At 37.4% G+C, this 9721-nt stretch overlaps 1 protein-coding gene across 1 annotated transcript; it reads left to right on the top strand.

The window, feature by feature from the left end:
• The first annotated feature begins 1749 nt into the window (after positions 1-1749).
• Positions 1750-9209, top strand: LOC103132753 (receptor-type tyrosine-protein phosphatase H-like). The gene is made up of 15 exons (XM_007544549.2): positions 1750-1768; positions 2176-2463; positions 3965-4222; positions 4326-4556; positions 4896-5165; positions 5474-5567; positions 5677-5727; positions 5848-5929; positions 6046-6133; positions 6248-6321; positions 7227-7361; positions 7545-7667; positions 7832-7992; positions 8520-8655; positions 9036-9209. The coding sequence occupies exons 1-15, from the start codon at positions 1750-1752 to the stop codon at positions 9144-9146; spliced, it is 2121 nt and encodes a 706-aa protein (XP_007544611.2). The 3' UTR covers positions 9147-9209.
• The last annotated feature ends 512 nt before the right edge of the window (positions 9210-9721 follow it).

Here is a 9721-nt window from a genome sequence, read left to right as displayed (position 1 = left end):
ATCGGTAGGCCTAACAGCAGCCAATCAATGGAAAAAATATTCTTATTTTGTGCCATTTTATAGTTGTTAAATATTCCACAAAATGATCAGATAAAAGATGAACAACATGCCAGTTTAAACTTTGATCTATTTGCAAACCGACTGAGCTCTGCAGCATTAAAACATGGATAGAACTGTAGCTACATTAATCACAGCTCTTCTTCTCTTCTGGTGGTGCAGCTCTGTGCTGCCTTCAGGAGAATGGGACATCAGAGTATCATCCATAAAATTTCACCCACATGGGCATTTATTGTGCAAACCAGAGCTTTCAGTGGAAAAACAAAAGTTCCTTTTAATGCCACACAAATATGAGAAAGAAACATGGATTATATCTTTATAGACCTGTCTATTGATTTATAGATTAATAGTTTTACTGGACAGAAATTACAAAGAACAAATCTGGTTCTTAATCAAATCCTAATGAGTCAAACTGAAAGTGTCATGGAGTCACTGAACACCACCATGACATTAACACTGATATGAAAAATAATATTGAAGAAATAAATATATAAAATCTAATTAAAAACATAAATAAGTGATCAGTTCTTTACTGTTATGGTCTGTAAGATATATTTATTCTCAGTACTAGATGTGGTCTCAACAAACCCATGACACTTCAACTATATGATTTTACCTTTTATCTGGAAATGGTGCCTGTTTATTCTTGCCATACAGTCCTCTGTATTAATTATTGCTCTCAAGGTCTTGCCATACCAGTTTATTCTCTGTATTTACTTTAGTTTCTTGTTTTATTCTTGCATTTTGTTCTTCATTCATTTCCATTTAGTTTCCTTTGATTAGTATTATCCTCTCTTGGTTTATTGCTATGTCCACTTTAGTTTCTTTCCTGTTGCTACATTTATTTTATCGTTTATTGACCATCATTAATCTTCACTCATCACCTGCTGCGCTGCCTAATCATCATGTTTCACATGATGTTGATTTTTCACTGTTCAGCGTCGGATTCTCTGTTTTTATGCCATAATTCACATCTAGTTCGTCGCTCCGTTTTATGTCCCGCTTCTCCTGTTTCAGAGTTTTGCGCGATGTGCGCGTCTTTATTTTTTTTTAACCCTCTAAGGTGCAGGGCGGTCGGGAAACGTATCAATGGGGAAAAGGCAGACTGACATAAACCTTTTAAAACAACGGATACAATTTCTGCATTCTGATTATTGAAATTTAAAAGTGCTGTTGTAACCGGATCCTTTTCTGCGTTGTGCTGGTTATTGAGTGAACAGGCCGTGACGCAGTTTGTCTTTTAAAAGATGATTCTCGGTTTATTTCTGACGAGAATACAGACAAAACAACCGTGTTAAAGGCTGCCCGCTCCAAGTCCTACACAAAACAAAAGTATATAACAAAAATTAACTTACTAGATCTATAAATAAACTGAATGTATTGAGATGGAAAAATAAAACGCACACACCTCTCCCGCAGGACAACATGACAAAAGGGGAGGGGCTAAGGGGCGCAAAGAATTTAAAGATGATATTACAGAAGAAGAAATAAAAGGGAGGGGCTTCAATCTTAAAGTAACACGGTTAAAACAATGACAGAGGTGTTTCAGTAAGATAAGGAACAAGACAAATAATAAAAAAAGACATTTTGTGTAATTATAACAAAAGAGAATTACAACCAGGTTACACTGTGTTGTTCTATCACCCCAGTTTCATACCGGACCACTTACAGCACCGATGTTAACGCTATAAAATGAACGCCCTCTATCGAGGTATCACCCATGGAGGGATTTCTTTATTTAAATGGGTTCATTTTTCAGAGGGACACACAGTCAGGGTATCGTGATTTTAGCTATCAGTAGCAGGAGAACGGAGCTGCACCAAGAAGCTAACAGAAGCTAACAGAAGCTAACAAACACTGAATAGAAGAGCTGCCATGTATATTGTTGCAGGCAAGCATGATTTAATGTTACACAATACAGTTTTACCAAGTTGCTCAAAGTCTAAACTGGCATTGTTGTCCATATAAGGTTTAAAGTTTACCTTCGACTAAACGCCCCCCAAAGGCATCCCAGCCCTTTTGTAAAAATGTCCGCCGCCCCCTGCCGTCCTCTGAACGCCCCCTGGGGGGGGAGTACCGCCCACGTTGAGAACCTCTAATCGAAGACTGATTCATAAGTGAACTTACGGTGTTCTCTCTGTTTTTCAGATTCTGATATTGCAGTAGTGACCCAGAACAACAACAGTATAACCCTGAGGTGGCACAAGATTGATGGCATCTCAACATACAGACTGCAGTATGAAGACAATGGAGCTCCTGTCACTGAGAACATCAGTGATACTTCTGGAGAAACATTTGTTCAACATGTGGTCTCTGGTCTGACTGCTGGGACAGAATATAGTTTCTCTCTTTTCACTGTGTTGAATGGAGTCAGCAGCTTTAAATTCTCATTCTCTGCTGCTACAGGTGAGAAATCTATTGATACTTATATCCAACATGATGTTTTGACATCGATTATAATTTAAGTTAGTTAAGTCTTTACTGTCATTGCACATTTCCATACAGTTTACAGAAGCACAACACATTTGGGGCACAGTTCTCTATTCAGCAGTTGTATTATATCATCAATAAATAACAGAAACAAATTATTAAACACACTATAGACAAAACATTATGACACCTAATAGTATGAAATATCAGCATTTAACAAGGCTGCAGTCGTGTTGTAAAAACTGTTTTAATCTAGATTAGTTTGGCTAAATGTGTTGACAGAAACCAGTTCACAAAGCAAACCAGAGGTGAAGGTAAACATGTCATGTTAGTAGAGCAATGTTTCATTAAATAATTAGGTGAACTGAGTATCAAAAACCTTTTGGACAATTGATTCTTGATGTTGTTGCCTAGCAACCACCACGGCTGATTGAATGGAGTTGAAACACATCTTGAGATATTTAGAGTCGATTTTGGCTGAAGTCACACCATCAGTTATAAACTGATGGTCAGATGTTATACTTTTGGATTTTCATCAGTTATGGCCAGCAGTGCAGGTCCAGAAGCATGCATTCAGCTCCTCATCACCACACTGACATCATCATGTTTGTCTCTTCACACAATGTGAAGGACTGGACTGGTTTGGTGGTTTTACAGTAGAATCTGAATATTTTTACTCCTGGTCCTCAGGGATCACTGCACTGTGTGGATCAGGTGTTTCCCTCCTGCTTCACATCTGATCCAAATAAATCAGATTTACAGGCTTTTGCAGCTCTTGATGGCAGACAGGATCCAATAATGTCATTTGAATGAGGTGTGCCAGCAGACACATGTGAAATATGCAAAGCAGTCATCCCTGAGGACGCGATTGAGAAACACATCTGCCACAAAGTTAAAGGTCAAAGCCAAGGTCAAGTTTATTTATGAAGCATGATTCCAACAGTACAAAGTGATTTACAAGAAAAAAACAAACAAAAAGCTAGAAGGCATCACAAGGTAAAGGAATAAAACAGCAAACATTAGACAGAGGCAGTCAAAAACAAATGGGTAGAAAAAAAATCACAAACGGCAACAAACTTGGAGACATGGCTGAACGTTTGCAAGACAAACTGGCATGAAGGGAAGGCAGTGGCTAAATACTTCCAGGAAGAGGTGACTGTGAGTAGCTGTGAGGGGCGGCGGGCAGTGGGGGTCAGGCAAATCAAATCTGGCATCTATAGACATGTTGTCTTTGTCCCACTATAAAATATTAATGAATCCCTGAATTCACAGACCTGATTAATTTTAAACAGATGTGGCTCACCACATACTCAAAGAATTAAAGGGTTTTAGCTCTTGAGGACCTCTTTAGCAATTGAAACAAAAAATTCAATTAAACCAGATTTGAATACAGTTTGTTGGATGTAAGTTTGTGAGGTTATAAATAATTAATTTTAAAGTTCTGACAGGTCCTGATTGTCTTGTTTTGTCCCCTCAGTTCCTCTGAGTGTGACGTCGGTCCGTGTTTTGGAGCGTTTAGTGGACAGAGTAACTTTACAGTGGGAGAATCCAGATCAAGCCTGGAAACACAGCCTGAGTATTAACGACACCAACGCATCTATAACCCAGCAGAAGACGACAAACGTTGTGTCATATTTGATCTCCAACCTGAAGCCTGGGACGATGTATCAGTTCAGCGTGACCACAGTGTTCTCTGGACTGAGCAGTGCTGCTTACATCGATCACACGTTAACACGTAGGTACACAGGGCTACAAATAAAACCTTGTTCTGCATTATTGTGTTTTCTGTTGAATTAAAGAAACAAAGGTGTTAAAATAATTGTTCCTTTTTACTCCAGAAATCGACTGCAGTGCCGTATCCTGGAGTGTCACCAACTCATCAATCCAGGGAACAGTTGAAGGCTTGTTCTCCAAAGCTACGGCCTCTAATGGATCTGAAACTCTCATCAGTCCTGAAGGGAAAAACGTGAAATTTTCTGGCCTCCATCCTGGAGCAACCTATGAGATTTCTCTACTGTATGAAACATCGTCTGAACGTTATCCACAGTGTGGCATCAACATACCCATCAGTAAGTACAAAACACTCTATAGCTTTATATTATAGCAGAAGTTATGTTAAACAGGTGAGTTTGAGTTTATTTCACTGCAGAAGAAAGTGAACTCCCAGTAATGGTTTTACTGTTTTAACCATCATATAGAAAAGCATTGGATATATTTTATACATAAAGGTATTTAATTCAAAACAGGTATGATCTAGAAGATAAGGATGTTATGGATCCACATTTTATCAGACCTGTGTGTATGATAAAAACTGAACATATTTTATGATTCTGAATAATCAATAATATTTTTTTTGTTTGTTTATATTATTAATTCTTTCTGATTAATTTTCTGGTTCTTTCCTCCAGTTCCTCCTTCTATATTTGCTCACTGCAGCTACTGGGGTTCTGGCTACAGCGCTCTGATTAAATGGGACCAACCGGTTGGTGTTTGGACGACAGGTGAACTCACCATAAATGGAAAAACTGTCACTTTAAACCCAGATGAGAATCAGCTCATTGTGGACGGACTTCAACCTGCCAAAACGTATAAAGTCTCTGTGAATTCAGAGCTGGAAACTGAAGCTGATCCCTTAAGATCTGAACTATTCACTTTCTTCTGTTCAACTGATAACAGAGGTGAGAAAAACTACACACATTTTCTGTTTTGCTTTATGAAGTAATAATTTCTCTAAGCTATTGAAAGTTGTGGTAAATACTTTTTTTTTTTTACTAAGACACTTTCTTTCTAAAAATAAATAATGAAATACTAGTAAGATCTTTAACTTATTTAATAAATTTCTCATTGAAAAGTTTCCAATTATTGGAGTCAGTCAAGGTGATGTCTGTTCTTAAATCAGAAAAACCAGATCAGGCAGTTAACTACAGACCAGTGAGCATCCTGCCAGTGTTGTTCAATAATAAATAAATGAAATATATATTTTCAGGAGTCATTGCAGGATCAGTGGTTGGTGTTCTGCTTTGTGGTGCCGTAGTCTGTGTGATTGCTTTTATTGTCCTCAGGAAACCCGATCACATCCGGTTAGTGCTTCCACAGTCACAGAACTATCATTAAATCAAACCTGAAGTATAAAATTTACCATTTCAAACATCATATTTGTTAAAATACTGTTTCTTTTTCATCCTAAAGGAGAAAAATACCTTTCATACTTGGATCCAAAACAGCAGATAGAAATGAAGAGTGAGTTTGTTCAGCACAAATTCCACTCTAAACAAATGTGTGATTGGTTTCCCTCCATTGTAAGGTTTGTTTTTACAAGTTTACAGATTGATGAAATAATAATAATCTGTTTTCTTCCAGAACTGTTTCTGCTGCCAAATTTCCAGGCCACTTCCAGCAGCTGAGTTTGGATGAAAACAGAGGCTTCAGTCTGGAATATGAGGTTATCTAGAATTAAATCTTCTCTTTCTCTACTCTGCTTTTAAAAAGTTTGTCTCATAAAATGCACATATTTCAGATATCAGTTGTTTAATTTCATGGTGTCATATTTAATTTCAGGCTCTTGCTCCTGTTGGCACAGGCCAGACATGTAAGGCAGCGATTCTACCAGAAAACAGAGAGAAGAACCGTTTTAACATCCTGCCTTGTGGGTTCAGGTCTTATTGTTGCTCCATGTTCACATTGAAATACCAGCTGAAGATGTTTAGGAAATGTTCACCTTTTCTTTTCTTATCTGAGAGTTTCTGTGTTTCCTGAACAGACGACTGGTGTCGGGTAAAGCTAAATGCATCAGCCCCCAAAGAGACGGACTATATAAATGCCAGTTACATACCAGTAAGTGTCCATATTAATAACTTGATATTTAGGAACAACTTTTGGCCTCTTTTCTTCTTCTTTATTTATATTTAAAGAAATATCTTGTCTCAGTTACAGCAACGTTCTTATTTCATTGTTTTCTTGGTGCAAATGTATCTGCTGAGCAGTCTGTATTACAGCAGCTCTGAAGATGTTTCTGACTGAAGACACTCAGACACTCTGCACCTTATTTTAAAATATTTGTTGAACTTCCTGTCCACATTTATCTTAGCACCAGCAACTTGAACTGACAGGTTTTTATTTTGCTGATGAACTTCAAAAAGCCTAACAACAACAAAAAATCTTTGACTGTGTTCACACAGTGAAGTGACCCAATTCTGACTTCCTGTCAAATCTGATTTTTTTTTTTTTTTTTTTTGCCGTGGTCGTTTACATTAACAATTATAAGCGATTTGTATGTGATCTCCATACAAGTGAACTGCAAACGACCTGAAAGTGTCCCACATGCCAACCGCCATAAAAAGTAGAAGAGCTCAGTGTTTGCGGAAGTAAACATGGATGCTAACGGTGTAGCATATCTTACGATTTTGAAGTTGTTGTCCAGCCGGAGCAGCATATTAACAACTTAATCCTCCTTATCTTCCGCCATGGTTGTTGTTTTTCTTCCCGCTTGTGCATATCAGGGCTCAGAATAGTGACGTTTGTTGAGTATCAGTGACGTTCCGGTCGGATCAATGCAATTTGTACAGTCTCCGGTTGTATTTGAAAAGATCGGATATCCAAGTGGTCTGGGTCGCATTTGAAAAAATCCGATCTTTGTTGTTCAGACTGTCAAGAAACGACCAGATTCAAGTCGCAGTGAGAGAAAAATCAGAATTGTGTGACTTCAGGCTGCAGAGTGACCGCAGCCTTTTTCTCTGCAGGGCTACAACAGCAGCAGAGAGTACATCGCCACGCAGGGTCCTCTGCCCTCCACAGTTGCTGATTTCTGGCGGATGATTTGGGAACAGAAAGTGAAGAGGGTTGTCATGGTTACCAACCACAAAGAAGCAGGAGGGGTACGTTTTTAAAAATGAAAGTTATTCAAGTGTCAGATTTTAAAGTAAGTTAAAGAACAAAATGAAAGTTAACAGGTTACTTTCCTTGTTGAATTGTAATTAAAAGGGAATTAAATTATAGTAGATAGTCAAACTGAATCATAACATGAATAATGGAAATGTTATGTCTTTTTTTATGTGCAGGCCAAATGTGCACAGTACTGGCCTGAAGGCCTGAAGCAGAGTCAGTATGGAGACGTGTTGGTCTCTGTAACGTCTGAACTGAAGGAACCCAACTGGACCCTGAGGCAGTTTACCATCAAACAGGTACAGGACGTCACTTTAACACATGAATACTAATAGTAAGTCTAATAAAACTCTTAGGATTTGGCTGCATAGTTGCTCTTTAAATATCCTTTTCTTTTCAAGGGTTTCAGTGTTTTTATGACATTACACTAAATGTTTTATTGAATATTAATGTTTCCACACAGAAAAGAAGCTCAGAGCAACGATCAGTCAAACATTTCCACTTCACTGTCTGGCCTGACCGCGGAGTCCCTCAGGGCACAGAGGTCCTGATCCAGTTCAGAAGGATTGTGAGGCAGGACATCGAGAGTGACGGATCAAAGGCTCCAACCGTGGTCCACTGCAGGTACCCAGTTTACCCAGTTTACCCAGTATGGTCTGTCGTTACTCCACAGATGTTTGCAGCAACAATCAGCAAAATTTCAAGGTTGTGGTTTTGATGGACTTAAATAAACCCAGATATTTCATTTTGTTTTGTTGACCCAAACTAATGAAAACAGTTCAGATTAAATGATTATTTTTCTGAATATATACCTGCAAATATGCCACTAACTTATGGCACCTTGTTTTGAGTTTTTTACACACGCGCAATCCAAACTTTTGGATTTTAGTAATGAAGTCAATAGATGCGAATATCCATTCATTAATTTAAAAGAAAATTCCTGACAAAGAATAAAATCTACAGAGTTAAGATAATTTCTGTTTGAAAAGTTTAATTTTTTTTACATTTGAGCTCAGAAATTAATTGGATTAATCAAAAAACCCAAGAGGTTTTTTTTTCTAAGTACAACCCTAATATAAACGTTTGCAGGTAAATAAAAAAGTAAATTATTTTCATTCGATCACACCAGAGCTGCTTGTGTTTCTTTGCAGCGACGGAGTGGGAAGGACGGGAACTTTCATCGCTCTGGACTTCCTGCTGCAGCAGCTGGAGAAACAACAAGCTGTCGGCATCAAGGACTTTTTACACAGGATGAGGCGACATCGATCACACATGGTGCAGACGGAGGTAAAGCTGCTTCATGCTGCTTCAGAATAGTTACTGAAGCTATATAATCCAAAAAATAAGTTCTGGAAACAAAGTGTTTTCCCATTTTTACCCTTTTGTATCAAATTAAGACTTTTCTGGTGACAAATTTGAACTGTAAAGCTGAATTATCCATCCAAGGATTTCTAATGTGCTGAATTTGACAGTTTAAAAATTAATATCTACTGATGGTTTAGATAGTTCTTTTTTTATTTTGAACAAACTCAGGCTCACACAAACACAGATAATCTGAAAAATAAGTAAATAAATAAATGAGCAGAAGCCTGTTGTAAATTTCTGTTTCCGTCTTGATTCAGATGCTGCGACTGAGTTTTGTTTTGTTTTGTTCATTTCCTTCCCAGTCGCAGTACTTTTTCCTGCACCAGTGCATCATGGACATCCTGCAGGATGAACACATTTATGAGAATGACGACACGTACGCAAACACCATCCAGCTTCAGGAAATTATGTAACACAAAACTAGTTTCATTCCTGGAATAACATTAGGTTATGGTGTGTCTGTTTTGTGGGCTTGTTGGTGGTGGGCTTGTTGTTGCTATTGTTGATATTATTACTAATTTGTTTTTTGTGTTTTATATTTGACTTTTTGGTTTGGTTTTTTCTTTTGTGTTTTATTTTATTTTTTTTTTTTTTTTTTCTCTCTTCCTTGATGTTTTTTGTTTTGTTTTGTCTTGGTTTTTTTTTTTTTCTTTAGGAAAAAACCCACAAATTAGTTTTTTTCTGTTTATTGTGTTGATGTTGTTAAGGTGTTTGTAGACACCTATCAACTTTTTCCAAATTCTGTCTTATATTTTAACAAAATAATTCAAAGAAAAAACTACAAAAACAGGACAGAAGTTTATTATAACAAACTCAAATAGTAAAAAGTATCGGTATCTGTATCGGTATTGGCGATACTGGAACTGTATTTACTTGGTATCAGATTGATACCAAAATAGGGAGCATTGCACACCTCTAGTCAAGATGTGACTGTTTTATACTGAATGTTTAATAAATGTTTCTGTACTGTAAAAAATATCTTGTGAAC

Source organism: Poecilia formosa, unplaced genomic scaffold (genome assembly GCF_000485575.1).
Source record: "Poecilia formosa unplaced genomic scaffold, Poecilia_formosa-5.1.2 Scaffold1279, whole genome shotgun sequence".
Classification (NCBI taxonomy): domain Eukaryota; kingdom Metazoa; phylum Chordata; class Actinopteri; order Cyprinodontiformes; family Poeciliidae; genus Poecilia; species Poecilia formosa.
Note: the sequence above shows the minus strand (reverse complement) of the source record. Positions and strands in the feature narration are given on the sequence as shown.